Source organism: Pseudophryne corroboree, chromosome 3 (genome assembly GCF_028390025.1).
Source record: "Pseudophryne corroboree isolate aPseCor3 chromosome 3, aPseCor3.hap2, whole genome shotgun sequence".
Taxonomy (NCBI): domain Eukaryota; kingdom Metazoa; phylum Chordata; class Amphibia; order Anura; family Myobatrachidae; genus Pseudophryne; species Pseudophryne corroboree.
Genome location: NC_086446.1, coordinates 518,091,397 through 518,110,914, shown reverse-complemented (window position 1 = coordinate 518,110,914; position 19,518 = coordinate 518,091,397). Strand labels below are relative to the sequence as shown.

At 46.2% G+C, this 19,518-nt stretch overlaps 1 protein-coding gene across 4 annotated transcripts in view; it reads right to left on the bottom strand.

Moving 5' to 3' along the window:
* Nucleotides 1-19,518, bottom strand: part of RPTOR (regulatory associated protein of MTOR complex 1) — a 704,097-nt gene that overhangs the window by 491,981 nt on the left and 192,598 nt on the right. For all 4 annotated transcript variants that reach the window (XM_063961080.1, XM_063961083.1, XM_063961081.1 and 1 more), the window contains exon 2: nt 1,648-1,750. In XM_063961080.1, coding sequence (XP_063817150.1) covers nt 1,648-1,750 — 103 coding nt within the window. The remainder of the gene's footprint in view (nt 1-1,647; nt 1,751-19,518) is intronic.

The window sequence follows — 19,518 nt, the reverse complement described above, 5'->3', positions numbered from 1 at the left end:
CACTGCAATCCAGACTGAAATCCACTGTTTTCTATAATATACTGCTGTTTAAAGTCATCTGACCCCGGACCCATTTACAGCAATGGGAAAGCCCATACCCCCCAACTGCAGCATCCTGTGGGTGGGCGGTTGGAGGACAGGGCACACGCAGTCTTTGCTCCTGTCTGCCCTGCTATGCATACAGCAGCGGTGCCGGTGAAGGTGAACAGCTGTCACGCTCATGAGTGTGACGTCCATTCACCACACAGACGGAGGATGGGGGCAGCCAAGCAGCAGCTTCCAGAGTGCTGGGCTTACCACCAGATGACGTGCAGGCGCCCGAGGGTCCCGATCTATGGAATTTCCCGGCGCTTGGATATGATATCATCTCCAAGCACCAGCCTTAAAGACACTACACACCTGTGCAGTGTGAACGGTGCCAATGGGAATAGCTCGGGTTAGCAACGCAGTGTAAATGGGTAAATCCCGGGTCCAACCCAGATTGGAACAGTGTTCCAAATCCTGGGTTGGATACGGGATTGTGTAGTAAAAGGAGTATTAGTGTCCCGCAAGAAGGCATGGTGTCCTCTTCATTCCTTCCCACAAACATGTTGTGTAACTATATGGTGTGGGGGTTACTGTAACATGGGCCACTTATATGTTCTTGTCTCACAGACAAAAGACTGGTTGCCACCCTATGTTTTCAGTCACTATACAAATATATAAATTAGCACAGTACCAATTCTGTTACTTCCATTGAGGGAATCATAACCCCAATGCCCAAGAACCAGTATAGAGGACTCATGAGAGAAAATACTGGTACAATGCTTGGTAAAAGGTTATGCCTGATGGTTCCAACACGTATTCCCGATTCCCATGTCAGGTGGTCTTGTATGCTGTATGTACGCTGGACAATGAGGTTTGAGGCACAGGTGATTTTAGTGGGTGTGAATCAATGGATCGACTTATGTTATGGTCGACAGATACCAAAATTTGACAGATGAAAGGGTGACTGTGCTTAAGGTCGATAGGGTCAAAAAGTCACCATGACAACTGTTTTGTTTTTTTTAGGCTAAATCTTATATATTTCAAGTTATGTGACATCCATCAATACAAACATATTCCCTTTCGGTCTCTACAGGTTAGTATTCCCAATACATGTCCACATGGATAGTAAATCAAGCAAATACTGAGAAAACAGGTGAAACATCCAAAAACCATGTATGGACCATTTATGTGTCGATCATTGTAATGTCAACCTTTTCAGCCTATCGACGTAATGCACGACGACCAATACATTGTCGATCTATCATCCGGGTCTGCAGGTGTCTGTAGTAATACCCTTAAGGCAAACAAAAGAAATACTGCGCTGGTTGAGAAAAAGCGTAGCGGTGCAGGCCAGCATGTAGAGAGACAAATACTTTTATAGTTATTAATGCATCCTTTCACACAAAATAAGGGATTTGCAGACCATTCTATGATAAAATGGGCATAAGCTGCTCGGTCAACTATGTTTGCATTTATATTTTATGTATATTATTCATATATGCTAGAAGACTACAGTATGAAGGTTACCTATGGAGAACATATATAGGTACATTAGTATTCATCCTACTTTAATCCTGATCGCTCACCTGTGAGACTCATAAAATATGACTAGATGCTTACCAATCCAACACTCCAAACGGGCACATGGGGTGGTCTTTACCACATCCGGAGGGTCTACGCCTACGTTGAGACACAGCACAAGAGCCACACTGACCGTTTTCATCTACAGGAAAGGGAAAAAAAAAGGAAGATGTGAGGATTGTTTGGATACAGCAGGTAATGGAAAATACAGTAACGCCACTAGAAGATGGTAGAGTAAATTGCAGTGACACCACAGACAATGAGCAAAATCTCCATAATATACAGTACATCGTAAATACCCAGCTTTACCATTTGGAAGGAATGTCATATGTTAAATCCGGGTATGGGACTTCAGGTCAGCACCAAAAAGGTCGACACACCTTAGGTCGACACCAATTGGTCTACACGCCTTAGGTCGACATGGACAAAAGGTAATCATTGACAAAAGGTCGACATGAACAAGGTCGACGTAAAAAAAAAGGTCGACATCAAAAAGGTAGACATGAAAAAGGGTCCACATGAGTTTTTTGTGTTTTTTTGGTGTCGTTTTCTTCGTAGAGTGACCGGGAACCCAAATTAGTGCATCGTGTCCCCTAGCATGGCTCACTTCGCTCGCCATGCTTCGAGCAAGGTTACCGTTACCAATCGTAGTCCACGTGGATCGTAAAGTATGAAAAAATTAAAAAAATTAAAAATAAGATGTGGAAAACTCGTGTCGACCTTTTTCCATGGCGACCGTGTTCATGTTGACCTTTTGTCCATGTCGACCTTTTTGGTGTCGACCTGGAGTCCGGATACCGTTAAATCCCAGACCAAACAGCAAGGCGGTGCCAGGACAAGCTGGGATATGTAGTTCAGCAGCAAGTGGAATGCCACAGATTGCTTACACATGATATACCAAATGGTTATGTAAAAGAATACTAAATGATAATATAGCCATGTTTAACAATCAGGTTAAAGTGCACTGGCTCCTTTGGACACCATCTATACCCCACCGTACTAGATTCCCCAATATCCCTTATGAATGCTGGAGAAAAGTTATTGCATGATAAAGCAAAGTACTGTAAGTATTGGAAATTAAGCCCAGGTAAGAACAATGTTGTGTCCTGAAATGCCCACCATCAGCTTCTGCACACTAAAAATAAAATAACAGCAAACAAGATAGAGTCAGAGCAATGTTCCCAGAGCTCAGCAATACTTTGCTGCTGCGCATGCGTTACACAGAGTGTAGGCACAAAGGTGCTGCTGTGATTGAGACACACAGCATCAGAGATGTCCTGGATAAGTACTGGGCGTTCCTGGGCAGTGACTGGGAGGTGCCTAAGCAGCACACACACGGAGAAGGTCTATTTTATGGGCGTGTTGCTGAAATATCTGCATACCCCAATGCTTAGTCCAGTGGGTACCAAACTGTGGGGGCTATTCAGAGCGGCTTGCAGATTTTGCTCTTGCAGCAAAATTTGTAACCATATATTCGCATGCTGGGGGAAGCCCAGTACAGGGCAAGGCCGTCCAGCATATGTGGCGCTGCCCCGCGATGTGATCGCATCAAATAGAGGCAGCCACATGCAAAGGCGACGTCATCAGCCGGCCCCGAAGGGTCGACATGACAGGCCATGACACGCCTGCGTTTCCTGATATCCTTCCCCTCAACGCTGTGTCGCCTCCTGTCAATCACCAAGCGATCACATCCTACCAGTATTGGAGTATTAGCCGCTGGCATGCGCATCCTGAATGCGGCCACCATCCTGCGGCAGGGGTGCCTCAGGATGGTGGTCCACAACCAAATAAAATTATTTATGGTCAAAGTGATAGGCAAACCAGTGCTAGTGGCTGCCAGTCATAAAATGTGTGGACAATCAGAAGCACAACTGTACACACCACATTACTGACCCTGAGGATGACAGGTAGGCACAGTTTGTCATGTTACAGGCAATATGCAATAGTCGTTTCATTTGAGGGCTGGTTTCTAGCTACTAAAACAACAAAAAAACACAAGTAAAGGGCTAGGAACCCAGAATACATAGCAATAGTATCCTGATGCCACAGGTGGGACTTGGCGGCGGCAGCAGGAAGAACTGGGCTGATGTCATGCCATTTTAAGGTGTGAGCTAATCCCTGAACAATCATATTGTAGGGTACAGCCTGCTGCTGCTGCATAGATCCCATGATGCAGCTGGGGTCTCTCTATTTCTGTAAGCGGAAAAGTATGCTGACATTATTTCAGTCTCCTCATACAAGAGTTATGAATAAAAATATAAGGCCTTCCCGGTGGCCAAATAACATGACCAGTAAGGAAAGAGGAAGATACATTTGTGTCATTCTGAAATCAGGAAACTGTTGTGTCATATATGTGATACAGGCAGTGAGACTGAGGAAACCCCTCATCAAACGTCGAACAGAGATTTTGGAGCTCTGCCTGAGACAGCGTTTTCTTCCACAATTAATAAAACAAACTAATGTCATGTCTAGTGGAAGAATCGTGTCCATTCAGTAGAATTCTGAAGACTTGCAGATTACACACAATCCTTTTGAAGCATTTTTCGTAGTATGTGTCAGTCCATCCTCCTATTCAGACACTATTAATTGATGCTTCTTTTATTTTAGTAGTTTCCTTGATTACAGGATCAGCAGCTCTGCTGTGAAGTAACTGACAAATGCATGTTACAGAGTACACATTTCTAGTGAAAAGATAGCAAACTTGTTTTGTGATCTATTATGTTGCGATCTTGATCTCTAAAATGTCCCTAAAATCTTTGGACAAGAGCGGTTATATAAAATAAGCCCTAAACATAAACATGGGGTTATAGGTACCACAAGGAAACATTCTCAGAGAGAGGAGAAAGCTTGCAATACGAGGTCATGCTATGAAGCTGATAGGAAAACGTGAGACACACAGGCTTTACACAATAAGAGGTAAGTACATGGCACTGCCTCACAGAGACACGGGGAGAAATACCTAAACCAAATTATGGAAGAATAGAAGAAGTTATGAGAGGCTCTGCAGATCAGACACGTTTCTATATCTTCAGAAAGAAAGAGTGGTCAGCTCTTGGGTGTTATGGGAACAGCATGATAACCATATAGACTACACCTCAATATGTTTAGATGAGACTGGCAAAACAGTGTGCTACCACATACAGTATGTCAGCCCTGGGAGATGCCTCAACTAGTGAGTGCAAAAAATATTCAATGACAGCATGCAAGTTATTCTACAGGCACATTACCAGTTTAAACAAATTCTACCTACGGCTACATATGACATCCTGGCTGACGGAATGCCGGCGATCATATACCGATGCAGAGAATCCCAAATGGGGTCAGGTAAGTATGGTTACCCTCCACACTTACCCCCTTTAGCCTAACCCTCCCTTCCCACAGCCTACCCCTATCCTCCCACCCGCATCCTAAACCTAGCCTTTGCCGGTGATGCCTAAACCTAACCCCCCGTCCCCCCATCCACAGCGTAACTGTCCCACAGCCTAACTCTAACACACCTCTCTCCCTCCCCCCCCCCCCCAGGCTTACCAATATGAAGTCAGGTCAGAGGTCAAGTTGGGATTCCGGCATTTAGGAATTCTATCCATGTGGGCAGAGCAGTGTCAGTATTCTGGTGTCGGCATTCCGACAGCTAAGATGCCAAACGCTGGTATCCTGAACGTACAGTACACCCTACTGGCTATACAAAACACACACTGCAGAATGTAGTTTTAATTTAATACATTTTTTATGAAACTGCAAGATAGTATCAAGCCACTTCAATTCAAGTAAATACATTGTTTAGTCTGCCACACTGACTGGTCATTGGACATCAAAGTGCTGTTCTACTGAAGTGGCATGGATAACGCAGCTCATCTCAGCTGAGGAAACAATGACAGCTTTCACTCATGTACATAAAGAATAGCACTGTAGGTTTTTGGAACAATTACTCAAAATACTATTATTATAAAGAGCTACAGGGCAAATGAGGAATACCCCACAAAAGAGAAGCTGCAGACACCAAGGATCCCTGGATACGTGTCATCAAGGCTCACACTTTTTTAACACCAGAAAAGCCACCCACTGCCAGCCTCCCCCCGAGTCTTCATTAGGATTCTGAGCAGGAGGGAAAAAACACTTTCAGCAAAGCCGGAGTCTTTACAAATGTATAATTTATAAGGAAAGCAAAAAACTAGAGCGTACAGCAGACATGAGCTACTAGCAGCACTAACAAACAGCAGATTCATTACAAAATCACCAGTAATGGAGTATTTACTTGAAATATGGGGGCAGAATAAAAGTACATTACTGTGTCATATAAGCATTAATCATACTGACCATGCCACATAATCACATTCAACACTCAATCTTGAAATGTACAGCAAAAACAAACACCCTATACATATTGAAGCATTGTACTCGACGCTATATAAAAACTATGCGCCAATATTAACGAAAGAAGGGCTAGACCTATCCCTGGAGCCTGCTACATCTGTCAGGCCAGATGTATAAACCATGTTCTCTATATGACTGTCAAGGCACTGCAGAAAGCAACACTAACAGCCACAATGCACAGTTGCAGACAATCTCGCAGCTCCCTTTGGAGAGGGCGTTGGACGGCCAAGTGGGGGGCATCACAGTGTGATTACGTCATTGTAGGACCCCTGCCATACAACACCATGGTTACAGGCATTGTGAAGTGTGGGGAGGAGCCACAATGATGCATTTCATTATGTCATTTGCCACAGAGACTGCCCTCCAGTAACAAAGACTGCAGTAGGCGGCCTGTCTCCGGGAGACCTGCCTACTCCTCTGGGTGTCCAGGAGAGCCACCTGAGATCTAGCCAAATTGTAAGAACCATCATCAGAAAATACAATTGGAAGAAGACTGCTATCATTCTGTTTATGCTCATTTTGTGGCCAAAACAAGCCAAAATGTAGCCAGAAGTTACCCAGCTACTAGGACCGGGACTTGAACAAGTCAAAGGACTAAATTTACTATGTAGTGTATTGAATATAGTTCCCCCCTTCAAATCCACAATCAAAAATGGTAATTAAATTAATTTAGCCAAAATGAAATGATGGTCTTGTCGCTAGGTTCTTGTGTCAAGTAAAGCTTGTGTTCGTAGGCACCTCTAATTAGCAAGTAAATCAGCTATTTCATAGTAATATGTAAAAAAGGCTAGATATTTCAGATCTGAATAATATGAATGTTATATATATATATATATATATATATATATATATATATATATATATATATATATATATATATACACAGAGATCACCTCTACAATAGGTGGCAATGTTAGGAGAGAGAAGTTTCTCTAAATATGAACAGCAGCTAACAGTCTTAATTGGTCAATCCATACATGTGCGGTGCCAGTGACATCACAGTAATACAGTATCACATTTACATACCTGTATTAGTTTGGAGTAGTTTCAGCTTTCTAAATGGAGGGAGGGGGGTGATCCATTACATGGTAACAGAGCTGCATTGGAATGTCATAAAAGCAATGGACAATGTATCTTACTTTATGGAGAATATCTAGAATTTCCATTTTGAGGTTTAGTCGTCCTTTAAGCTGTTAATAAATGCTGTTGGAGAGAGATAAAGTAGAGATAAATTATGGAGTCTATTTACTAAGCCTTGAATGGAGATAAAGTGAACGTAGATAAAGTACCAGCCAATCAGCTCCTATCTGCCATGTTACAGGCTGTGTTTGAAAAATGACAGTAAGGAGCTGGTTGGCTAGTACTTTATCTCCGTCCAAGTAAATAGAGTCCAAAGTACCAGTCAACCTGCTCCTTAACTGCCATATCACAGGCTGTTGCGCCCTTATTTATCAATGGCTGTTGCCCTTATTTATCAATGAGTGAAACATTTCACTGTGAGTGATAGATTTCACCAGCCAATCAGCTCCTAACTTCCATGTCACAGGCTGTGTTTGAAAAATGACAGTTAAGAGCGGATTGGCTGGTGAAATTTATCACTCACAGTGAAATGTATCACTCATTGATAAATAAGGGCAGTGTTTGAAAACAGGAGCTGGTTGGTTTGTACTTTATCTCTCTCCAAGTATATCTGTTCCTAGATTTTACATGCACCTGTAAGCATGAATAAAATGCTCCTATTTATTAGAAATGTGCACCGGAAATTTTTCGGGTTTTGTGTTTTGGTTTTGGGTTCAGTTCCGTGGCCGTGTTTTGGGTTCGAACGCGTTTTGGCAAAACCTCACCGAATTTTTTTTGTCGGATTCGGGTGTGTTTTGGATTCGGGTGTTTTTTTCAAAAAACCCTAAAAAACAGCTTAAATCATAGAATTTGGGGGTCATTTTGATCCCAAAGTATTATTAACCTCAATAACCATAATTTCCACTCATTTTCAGTCTATTCTGAACACCTCACAATATTATTTTTAGTCCTAAAATTTGCACCGAGGTCGCTGGATGACTAAGCTCAGCGACCCAAGTGGCCGACACAAACACCTGGCCCATCTAGGAGTGGCACTGCAGTGTCACGCAGGATGGCCCTTCCAAAAAACACTCCCCAAACAGCACATGACGCAAAGAAAAAAAGAGGCGCAATGAGGTAGCTGTGTGAGTAAGCTAAGCGACCCTAGTGGCCGACACAAACACCTGGCCCATCTAGGAGTGGCACTGCAGTGTCAGGCCGGATGGCCCTTCCAAAAAATACTCCCCAAACAGCACATGACGCAAAGAAGAAAAAAATAAGAATTTACTTACCGATAATTCTATTTCTCATAGTCCGTAGTGGATGCTGGGGATTCCGTCAGGACCATGGGGAAAATAGCGGCTCCGCAGGAGACAGGGCACAAACAGTAAGCTTTTAGGATCACATGGTGTGTACTGGCTCCTCCCCCTATGACCCTCCTCCAAGCCTCAGTTAGGATACTGTGCCCGGACGAGCGTACACAATAAGGAAGGATCTTGAATCCCGGGTAAGACTCATACCAGCCACACCAATCACACCGTACAACTTGTGATTTGAACCAAGTTAACAGTATGATAACAACGAAGAAGCCTCTGAAAAGATGGCTCACAACAATAATAACCCGATTTTTGTAACAATAACTATGTACAAGTATTGCAGACAATCCGCACTTGGGATGGGCGCCCAGCATCCACTACGGACTATGAGAAATAGAATTATCGGTAAGTAAATTCTTATTTTCTCTAACGTCCTAGTGGATGCTGGGGACTCCGTCAGGACCATGGGGATTATACCAAAGCTCCCAAACGGGCGGGAGAGTGCGGATGACTCTGCAGCACCGAATGAGAGAACTCCAGGTCCTCCTTAGCCAGAGTATCAAATTTGTAAAATTTTACAAACGTGTTCTCCCCTGACCACGTAGCTGCTCGGCAAAGTTGTAATGCCGAGACCCCTCGGGCAGCCGCCCAAGATGAGCCCACCTTCCTTGTGGAGTGGGCATTTACAGATTTAGGCTGTGGCAGGCCTGCCACAGAATGTGCAAGTTGGATTGTGCTACAGATCCAACGAGCAATCGTCTGCTTAGAAGCAGGAGCACCCATCTTGTTGGGTGCATACAGGATAAACAGCGAGTCAGATTTTCTGACTCCAGCCGTCCTTGAAATATATATTTTCAATGCTCTGACAACGTCCAGCAACTTGGAGTCCTCCAAGTCGCTAGTAGCCGCAGGCACCACAATAGGCTAGTTCAAGTGAAAAGCCGAAACCACCTTAGGCAGAAACTGAGGACGCGTCCGCAGTTCTGCCCTGTCCGAATGGAAAATCAGATATGGGCTTTTGTACGATAAAGCCGCCAACTCTGATACTCTCCTGGCTGAAGCCAGGGCCAGTAGCATGGTTACTTTCCATGTAAGATACTTCAAATCTACCGATTTGAGCGGCTCAAACCAATGGGATTTGAGAAAATCCAAAACTACGTTGAGATCCCACGGTGCCACTGGAGGCACAATCGGGGGCTGTATATGTAGTACACCTTTGACAAAGGTTTGTACTTCAGGCACTGAAGACAATTCTTTCTGGAAGAAAATCGATAAGGCCGAAATTTGAACCTTAATAGACCCCAATTTGAGGCCCATAGACAATCCTGCCTGCAGGAAATGTAGGAATCGACCCAATTGAAATTCCTCCGTTGGGGCCTTCTTGGCCTCACACCACGCAACATATTTTCTCCAAATGCGGTGATAATGTTGTGCGATCACTTCCTTCCTGGCTTTAATCAAGGTAGGAATAACTTCCTCTGGAATGCCCTTTTCTTTTAGAATCCGGCGTTCAACCGCCATGCCGTCAAACGCAGTCGCGGTAAGTCTTGGAACATACAAGGTCCCTGCTGAATCAGATCCCTTCTTAACGGTAGAGGCCACGGCTCTTCCGTGAGCATCTCTTGAAGTTCCGGGTACCAAGTCCTTCTCGGCCAATCCGGAGCCACGAGTATTGTTCTTACTCCCCGTAGCCGTATAATTCTCAGTACCTTTGGTATGAGAGGCAGAGGAGGAAACACATACACGGACTGGTACACCCACGGTGTTACCAGAGCGTCCACAGCTATTGCCTGAGGGTCTCTTGACCTGGCGCAATATCTGTCCAGTTTCTTGTTGAGGCGGGACGCCATCATGTCCACCTTTGGTTTTTCCCAACGGTTCACAATCATGTGGAAGACTTCTGGATGAAGTCCCCACTCTCCCGGGTGGAGGTCGTGTCTGCTGAGGAAGTCTGCTTCCCAGTTGTCCACTCCCGGAATGAACACTGCTGACAGTGCTATGACATGATTTTCCGCCCAGCGAAGAATCCTTGCAGCTTCTGTCATTGCTCTTCTGCTTCTCGTGCCGCCCTGTCTGTTTACGTGGGCGACTGCCGTGATGTTGTCCGTCTGGATCAACACCGGCTGACCCTGAAGCAGCGGTTTTGCCAGGCTTAGAGCATTGTAAATCGCTCTTAGCTCCAGTATATTTATGTGAAGAGACGTCTCCAGGTTCGACCACACGCCCTGGAAGTTTCTTCCCTGTGTGACTGCTCCCCAGCCTCGTAGGCTGGCATCCGTAGTCACCAGGACCTAGTCCTGTATGCCGAATCTGCGGCCCTCTAACAGATGGGCACTCTGCAACCACCACAGAAGAGCCACCCTTGTTCTTGGTGACAGTGTTATCCGCTGATGCATGTGCAGATGCGATCCGGACCATTTGTCCAGCAGATCCCACTGAAATATTCGTGCGTGGAATCTGCCGAATGGAATTGCTTCGTAAGAAGCCACCATCTTTCCCAGGACTCTTGTGCATTGATGTACTGACACATTTCCTGGTTTTAGGAGGTTCCTGACAAGTTCGGATAACTCCCTTGCTTTCTCCTCCGGGAGAAACACCTTTTTCTGAACAGTGTCCAGAATCATTCCCAGGAACAGCAGACGTGTCGTCGGGGTCAATTGAGATTTTGGAAGATTCAGAATCCACCCGTGTTGTTGAAGCACTACTTGGGTTAGTGCTACTCCGACTTCCAGCTGTTCTCTGGACCTTGCCCTTATCAGGAGATCGTCCAAGTAAGGGATAATTAATACGCCTTTTCTTCGTAGAAGAACCATCATTTCGGCCATTACCTTGGTAAAGACCCGAGGTGCCGTGGACAAACCAAACGGCAGCGTTTGAAACTGATAATGACAGTTTTGTATCACGAACCTGAGATACCCTTGGTGTGAAGGGTAAATTGGGACATGCAGATAAGCATCTTTTATGTCCAGGGACACCATGAAGTCCCCTTCTTCCAGATTCGCTATCACTGCTCTGAGTGACTCCATCTTGAACTTGAATTTCTGTATGTACAGGTTCAAGGATTTCAGATTTAGAATAGGTCTTACCGAACCGTCCGGCTTCGGTACCACAAATAGTGTGGAATAATACCCCTTTCCCTGTTGTAGGAGGGGTACCTTGACTATCACCTGCTGAGAATACAGCTTGTGAATGGCTTCCAATACCGTCGCCCTTTCTGAGGGAGACGTTGGTAAAGCAGACTTTAGGAACCGGCGAGGGGGAGACTTTTCGAATTCCAACTTGTAACCCTGAGATACTACCTGCAGGATCCAAGGGTCCACCTGTGAGCGCGCCCACTGTGTGCTGAAAATCTTTAGTCGACCCCCCACCGCCCCTGAGTCCGCTTGCACAGCCCCAGCGTCATGCTGAGGGCTTTGTAGAAGCCGGGGAGGGCTTCTGTTCGTGGGAAGTAGTTGCTTGCTGCACCCTCTTACCCCTTCCTTTGCCTCTGGGCAAATATGACTGTCCTTTTGCCCGCTTGTTCTTATAGGAACGAAAGGACTGCGGCTGAAAAGACGGTGTCTTTTTCTGTTGGGAGGTGACCTGAGGTAAAAAAGTGGATTTTCCGGCTGTTGCCGTGGCCACCAGATCCGATAGACCGACCCCAAATAATTCCTCTCCTTTATACGGCAATACTTCCATATGCCGTTTGGAATCCGCATCACCTGACCACTGTCGCGTCCATAAACTTCTTCTGGCAGATATGGACATCGCACTTACTCTCGATGCCAGAGTGCAAATATCCCTCTGAGCATCTCGCATATAAAGAAAAGCATCCTTTAATTGCTCTATAGTCAATAAAATACTGTCCCTATCCAGGGTATCAATATTTTCAGTCAGGGAATCCGACCACACCACCCCAGCACTGCACATCCAGGCTGAGGCTATTGCTGGTCGCAGTATAACACCAGTATGTGTGTATATACTCTTCAGGGTAGTTTCCAGCCTCCTATCAGCTGGATCCTTGAGGGCGGCCGTATCAGGAGACGGTAACGCCACTTGTTTTGATAAGCGTGTGAGCGCCTTATCCACCCTAGGGGGTGTTTCCCAGCGCGCCCTAACCTCTGGTGGGAAAGGGTATAATGCCAATAACTTCTTTGAAATTAGCAGTTTTCTATCGGGGTTAACCCACGCTTCATCACACACTTCATTCAATTCCTCTGATTCTGGAAAAGCTACAGGTAGTTTTTTCACACCCCACATAATACCCCCCTTTGAGGTACCTGCAGTATCAGAGATATGCAAAGCCTCCTTCATTGCCGTGATCATATAACGTGTGGCCCTATTGGAAAATACGTTTCTTTCTTCACCGTCGACACTAGATTCATCTGTGTCGGTACCTGTGTCGACTGACTGAGGTAAGGGACGTTTTACAGCCCCTGACGGTGCCTGAGACGCCTGGACAGGTACTAACTGGTTTTCCGGCCGTCTCATGTCGTCAACTGACTTTTGCAGCGTGCTAACATTATCACGTAATTCCATAATTAAAGCCATCCATTCCGGTGTCGACTCCCTAGGGGGTGACATCACCATTACCGGCAATTGCTCCGCCTCCACACCAACATCGTCCTCATACATGTCGACACACACGTACCGACACACAGCAGACACACAGGGAATGCTCTTATCGAAGACAGGACCCCACTAGCCCTTTGGGGAGACAGAGGGAGAGTTTGCCAGCACACACCAAAGCGCTATAAAAATGTATATAAACAACCCTAAAAGGTGTTGTTTCTGTTATATGCGCTTAATATATAAAAATATCGCCAAAATATGCCCCCCTTCTCTGTTTTACCCTGTTTCTGTAGTGCAGTGCAGGGGAGAGTCCTGGGAGCCTTCCTCACAGCGGAGCTGAGCAGGAAAATGGCGCTGTGTGCCGAGGAGAATAGGCCCCGCCCCCTAAAACGGCGGGCTCTTCTCCCGGAGTTTGCGATATATGGCAGGGGTTAAATACATCCATATAGCCTCAAGGGCTATATGTGATGTATTTTAGCCATAGAAAAAGGTATTATACATTGCTGCCCAGGGCGCCCCCCCCAGCGCCCTGCACCCTCAGTGACCGCTGGTGTGAAGTGTGCCGACAACAATGGCGCACAGCTGCAGTGTTGTGCGCTACCTTATGAAGACTGAAAGTCTTCTGCCGCCTGTTTCCGGACCTCTGGACCTCTTCAACTTCGGCATCTGCAAGGGGGGTCGGCGGCACGGCTCCGGGACCGGACTCCATGGCTGGGCCTGTGTTCGGTCCCTCTGGAGCTAATGGTGTCCAGTAGCCTAAGAAGCAAATCCATCCTGCACGCAGGTGAGTTCACTTCTCTCCCCTAAGTCCCTCGTAGCAGTGAGCCTGTTGCCAGCAGGACTCACTGAAAATAAGAAACCTAAAAAACTTTTTCTAAGCAGCTCTTTATGAGAGCCACCTAGATTGCACCCTGCTCGGACGGGCACAAAAACCTAACTGAGGCTTGGAGGAGGGTCATAGGGGGAGGAGCCAGTACACACCATGTGATCCTAAAAGCTTACTTTTTGTGCCCTGTCTCCTGCGGAGCCGCTATTCTCCCCATGGTCCTGACGGAGTCCCCAGCATCGACTAGGACGTTAGAGAAAAAGAGGCGCAATGAGGTAGCTGTGTGACTAAGATAAGTGACCCAAATGGCCGACACAAACACCTGGCCCATCTAGGAGTGGCACTGCAGTGTCACGCAGGATGGCCCTTCCAAAAAACACTCCCCAAACAGCACATGACGCAAAGAAAAATGAAAGAAAAAAGAGGTGCAAGATGGAATTGTCCTTGGGCCCTCCCACCCACCCTTATGTTGTATAAACAGGACATGCACACTTTAACCAACCCATCATTTCAGTGACAGGGTCTGCCACACGACTGTGACTGAAATGACGGGTTGGTTTGGACCCCCACCAAAAAAGAAGCAATTAATCTCTCCTTGCACAAACTGGCTCTACAGAGGCAAGATGTCCACCTCATCATCATCCTCCGATTCATCACCGTGTACATTTCCCTCCTCACAGATTATCAATTCGTCCCCACTGGAATCCACCATCACAGCTCCCTGTGTACTTTGTGGAGGCAATTGCTGCTGGTGAATGTCTCCATGGAGGAATTGATTATAATTCATTTTAATGAACATCATCTTCTCCACATTTTCTGGAAGTAACCTCGTACGCCGATTGCTGACAAGGTGAGCGGCGGCACTAAACACTCTTTCGGAGTACACACTTGTGGGAGGGCAACTTAGGTAGAATAAAGCCAGTTTGTGCAAGGGCCTCCAAATTGCCTCTTTTTCCTGCCAGTATACGTACGGACTGTCTGACGTGCCTACTTGGATGCGGTCACTCATATAATCCTCCACCATTCTTTCAATGGTGAGAGAATCATATGCAGTGACAGTAGACGACATGTCCGTAATCGTTGGCAGGTCCTTCAGTCCGGACCAGATGTCAGCATCAGCAGTCGCTCCAGACTGCCCTGCATTACCGCCAGCGGGTGGGCTCGGAATTCTTAGCCTTTTCCTCGCACTCCCAGTTGCGGGAGAATGTGAAGGAGGAGATGTTGACAGGTCGCGTTCCGCTTGACTTGACAATTTTCTCACCAGCAGTTCTTTGAACCCCTGCAGACTTGTGTCTGCCGGAAAGAGAGATCCAAGGTAGGTTTTAAATCTAGGATCGAGCACGGTGGCCAAAATGTAGTGCTCTGATTTCAACAGATTGACCACCCGTGAATCCTTGTTAAGCGAATTAAGGGCTCCATCCACAAGTCCCACATGCCTAGCGGAATCGCTCAGTGTTAGCTCCTCCTTCAATGTCTCCAGCTTCTTCTGCAAAAGCCTGATGAGGGGAATGACCTGACTCAGGCTTGCAGTGTCTGAACTGACTTCACGTGTGGCAAGTTCAAAAGGTTGCAGAACCTTGCACAACGTTGAAATCATTCTCCACTGCGCTTGAGACAGGTGCATTCCACCTCCTATATCGTGGTCAGTTGTATAGGCTTGAATGGCCTTTTGCTGCTCCTCCAACCTCTGAAGCATATAGAGGGTTGAATTCCACCTCGTTACCACTTCTTGCTTCAGATGATGGCAGGGCAGGTTCAGGCGTTTTTGGTGTTGCTCCAGTCTTCTGTACGTGGTGCCTGTACGCCGAAAGTGTCCCGCAATTCTTCTGGCCACCGACAGCATCTCTTGCACGCCCCTGTCGTTTTTTATATAATTCTGCACCACCAAATTCAAGGTATGTGCAAAACATGGGACATGCTGGAATTTGCCCATATTTAATGCACACACAATATTGCTGGCGTTGTCCGATGCCACAAATCCACAGGAGAGTCCAATTGGGGTAAGCCATTCTGCGATGATCTTCCTCAGTTGCCGTACGAGGTTTCAGCTGTGTGCGTATTCTGGAAAGCGGTGATACAAAGCGTAGCTTGCCTAGGAAAGAGTTGGCGTTTGCGAGATGCTGCTACTGGTGCCGCCGCTGCTGTTCTTGCGGCGGGAGTCAATACATCTACCCAGTGGGCTGTCACAGTCATATAGTCCTGAGTCTGCCCTGCTCCACTTGTCCACATGTCCGTGGTTAAGTGGACATTGGGTAAAGTGCATTTTTTAGGACACTGGTGAGTCTTTTTCTGAGGTCTGTGTACATTTTCGGTATCGCCTGCCTAGAGAAATGGAACCTAGATGGTATTTGGTACCGGGGACACAGTACCTCAATCAAGTCTATAGTTGGCTCTGCAGTAATGATGGATACCGGAACCACGTTTCTCACCGCCCAGGATGCCAAGGCCTCAGTTATCCGCTTTGCAGCAGGATGACTGCTGTGATATTTCATCTTCCTCGCAAAGGACTGTTGGACAGTCAATAGCTTGGTGGAAGTAGTAAAAGTCGTCTTACGACTTCCCCTCTGGGATGACCATCGACTCCCAGCAGCAACAACAGCAGCGCCAGCAGCAGTAGGCGTTACACGCAAGGATGCATCGGTGGAATCCCAGGCAGGAGAGGACTCGTCAGAATTGCCAGTGACATGGCCTGCAGGACTATTGGCATTCCTGGGGAAGGAGGAAATTGACACTGAGGGAGTTGGTGGGGTGGTTTGCGTGAGCTTGGTTACAAGAGGAAGGGATTTACTGGTCAGTGGACTGCTTCCGCTGTCGCCCAAAGTTTTTGAACTTGTCACTGACTTATGATGAATGCGCTGCAGGTGACGTATAAGGGAGGATGTTCTGAGGTGGTTAACGTCCTTACCCCTACTTATTACAGCTTGACAAAGGCAACACACGGCTTGACAAATGTTATCCGCATTTCTGTTGAAATACTTCCACACCGAAGAGCTGATTTTTTTGGTATTTTCACCAGGCATGTCAATGGCCATATTCCTCCCACGGACAACAGGTGTCTCCCCGGGTGCCTGACTTAAACAAACCACCTCACCATCAGAATCCTCCTTGTCAATTTCCTCCCCAGCGCCAGCAACACCCATATCCTCCTCATCCTGGTGTACTTCAACACTGACATCTTCAATCTGACTATCAGGAACTGGACTGTGGGTGCTCCTTCCAGCACTTGCAGGGGGCGTGCAAATGGTGGAAGGCGCATGTTCTTCACGTCCAGTGTTGGGAAGGTCAGGCATCGCAACCGACACAATTGGACTCTCCTTGTGGATTTGTGATTTCGAAGAACGCACAGTTCTTTGCTGTGCTTTTGCCAGCTTAAGTCTTTTCATTTTTCTAGCGAGAGGCTGAGTGCTTCCATCCTCATGTGAAGCTGAACCACTAGCCATGAACATAGGCCAGGGCCTCAGCCGTTCCTTGCCACTCCGTGTGGTAAATGGCATATTGGCAAGTTTACGCTTCTCCTCCAACGATTTTATTTTAGATTTTTGAGTCCTTTTTTTACTGATATTTTGTGTTTTGGATTTTACATGCTCTGTACTATGACATTGGGCATCGGCCTTGGCAGACGACGTTGATGGAATTTCATCGTCTCGGCCATGACTAGTGGCAGCAGCTTCAGCACGAGGTGGAAGTGGATCTTGATCTTTCCCTATTTTTGGAACCTCAACATTTTTGTTCTCCATATTTTAATAGGCACAACTAAAAGGCACCTCAGGTAAACAATGGAGATGGATGGATACTAGTATACTTATGGATGACGAGTGACTGACGACACAGAGGTAGCTACAGCCGTGGACTACCGTACTGCGTCTGCTAGTATAGAGATGATAATGATATAAAAAATATATATATATCACTACTGCAGGTATATATAATATAATGACGGACCTGCTGGACACTGTCAGCAGACTCCTAAACTACTAGTATGAAGAAGATAGAAAAAAAAACCTATGACTGTTATCACCCAGTTTGTTATTGTTATTTCAAATTGTAAAGCGCAACGGAATTTGCTGCGCTATATAAGAAACTGTTAATAAATAAATAAGATAGAAAAAAAAAAACCACCACAGGTAGGTATACAATTATGGACGAGCACTGACGACAGAGGTAGCCACAGCCGTGGACTACCGTACTGCGTCTGCTAATATAGAGATGATAAAGATGATAGAGATGAACAAAAAAAAATATAACACTACTGCAGGTAAATATTTATATAATATAATGAATGACGGACCTGCTGGACACTGTCAGCAGAATGCGTTTATAGAATAAAAAAAAAAAACACCACAGGAGTGTTTGTTTAACTTTTTCAGGCAGACAATATACTGGTGGTCACTGGTCAGTCACACTGGCAGCAAAAGTGTGCACTGTACTCCTGCTATTAACTGCACCCCAGTCTCCCCCACAATTCAGCTGTGTGAGCAGTGAGCACTCAGCACAGTCAGATATACCGGTACATAGATGATATTATCATGCAGCACACTGAGGCTGAGCACAGATATGGTATGTGACTGTGTATCGTTTTTTTTCAGGCAGAGAACGGATTATAAATAAAACTGGTGGTCACTGGTCACTATCAGCAAAACTCTGCACTGTACTGAGTACTCCTAATGCTCCCCAAGTAGTAAATCAAGTCTCTCTCTAATCTATTCTACACGGAGAGGACGCCAGCCACGTCCTCTCCCTATCAATCTCAATGCACGTGTGAAAATGGCGGCGACGCGCGGCTCCTTATATAGAATCCGAGTCTCGCGATAGAATCCGAGCCTCGCGAGAATCCGACAGCGGGATGATGACATTCGGGCGCGCTCGGGTTAACCGAGCAAGGCGGGAAGATCCGAGTCTGCCTCAGACCCGTGTAAAAAGGCTGAAGTTCGGGGGGGTTCGGATTCCGAGGAACCGAACCCGCTCATCTCTACTATTTATACAGTACAGTGCTTATTCCTGCCACTGCCCCTCTTCTCTTTACTCATAACAGTGGCTCAATATGATAAAGGGAAAGGAGATAGCCTTCCTAGAATATTGTACAGCCTGTCGTGGCATATTGGTATTAGAGAAACCTTTAACCACCTAACTATACATATACACAGAGAAAAAACCACAGCACTCACCACACCAGAAGCGGGGCACAGCTATGCACTTACCACTCACAGGGTGGGGTGCATGTAACACAGCACTCTCCACCACAAAAGCGGGGTACACCGCTGTACTTACCACTCACAGGGCGGGGTGCATGTAGCCCATGACCACATCGCTCTAATAAATACAAACAAAGAACCCGGCACTCACCAAAGTAAACTCACTTATCCTCAACAATTCAATAAATAAAAGATGGGGGTTTAGTTGGTGGATTGGCCAATGCACGGAAGCCTGCATACCGATTTTCAAGGTACCCCATCTTCATGCAGGTCCTACACTATCACAGAGTCTTAAAACGGTATGCAGGCTTCCGTGAATTGTTGAGGATAAGTGAGTTTACTTTGGTGAGTGCTGGGTTCTTTGTTTGTATTTATTAGAGCGATGTGGTCATGGGCTACATGCACCCCGCCCTGTGAGTGGTAAGTACAGCGGTGTACCCCGCTTTTGTGGTGGAGAGTGCTGTGTTACATGCACCCCACCCTGTGAGTGGTAAGTGCATAGCTGTGCCCCGCTTCTGGTGTGGTGAGTGCTGTGGTTTTTTCTCTGTGTATACGATGGGGTTAATCTATGGTTAGCTCTTATTAACCG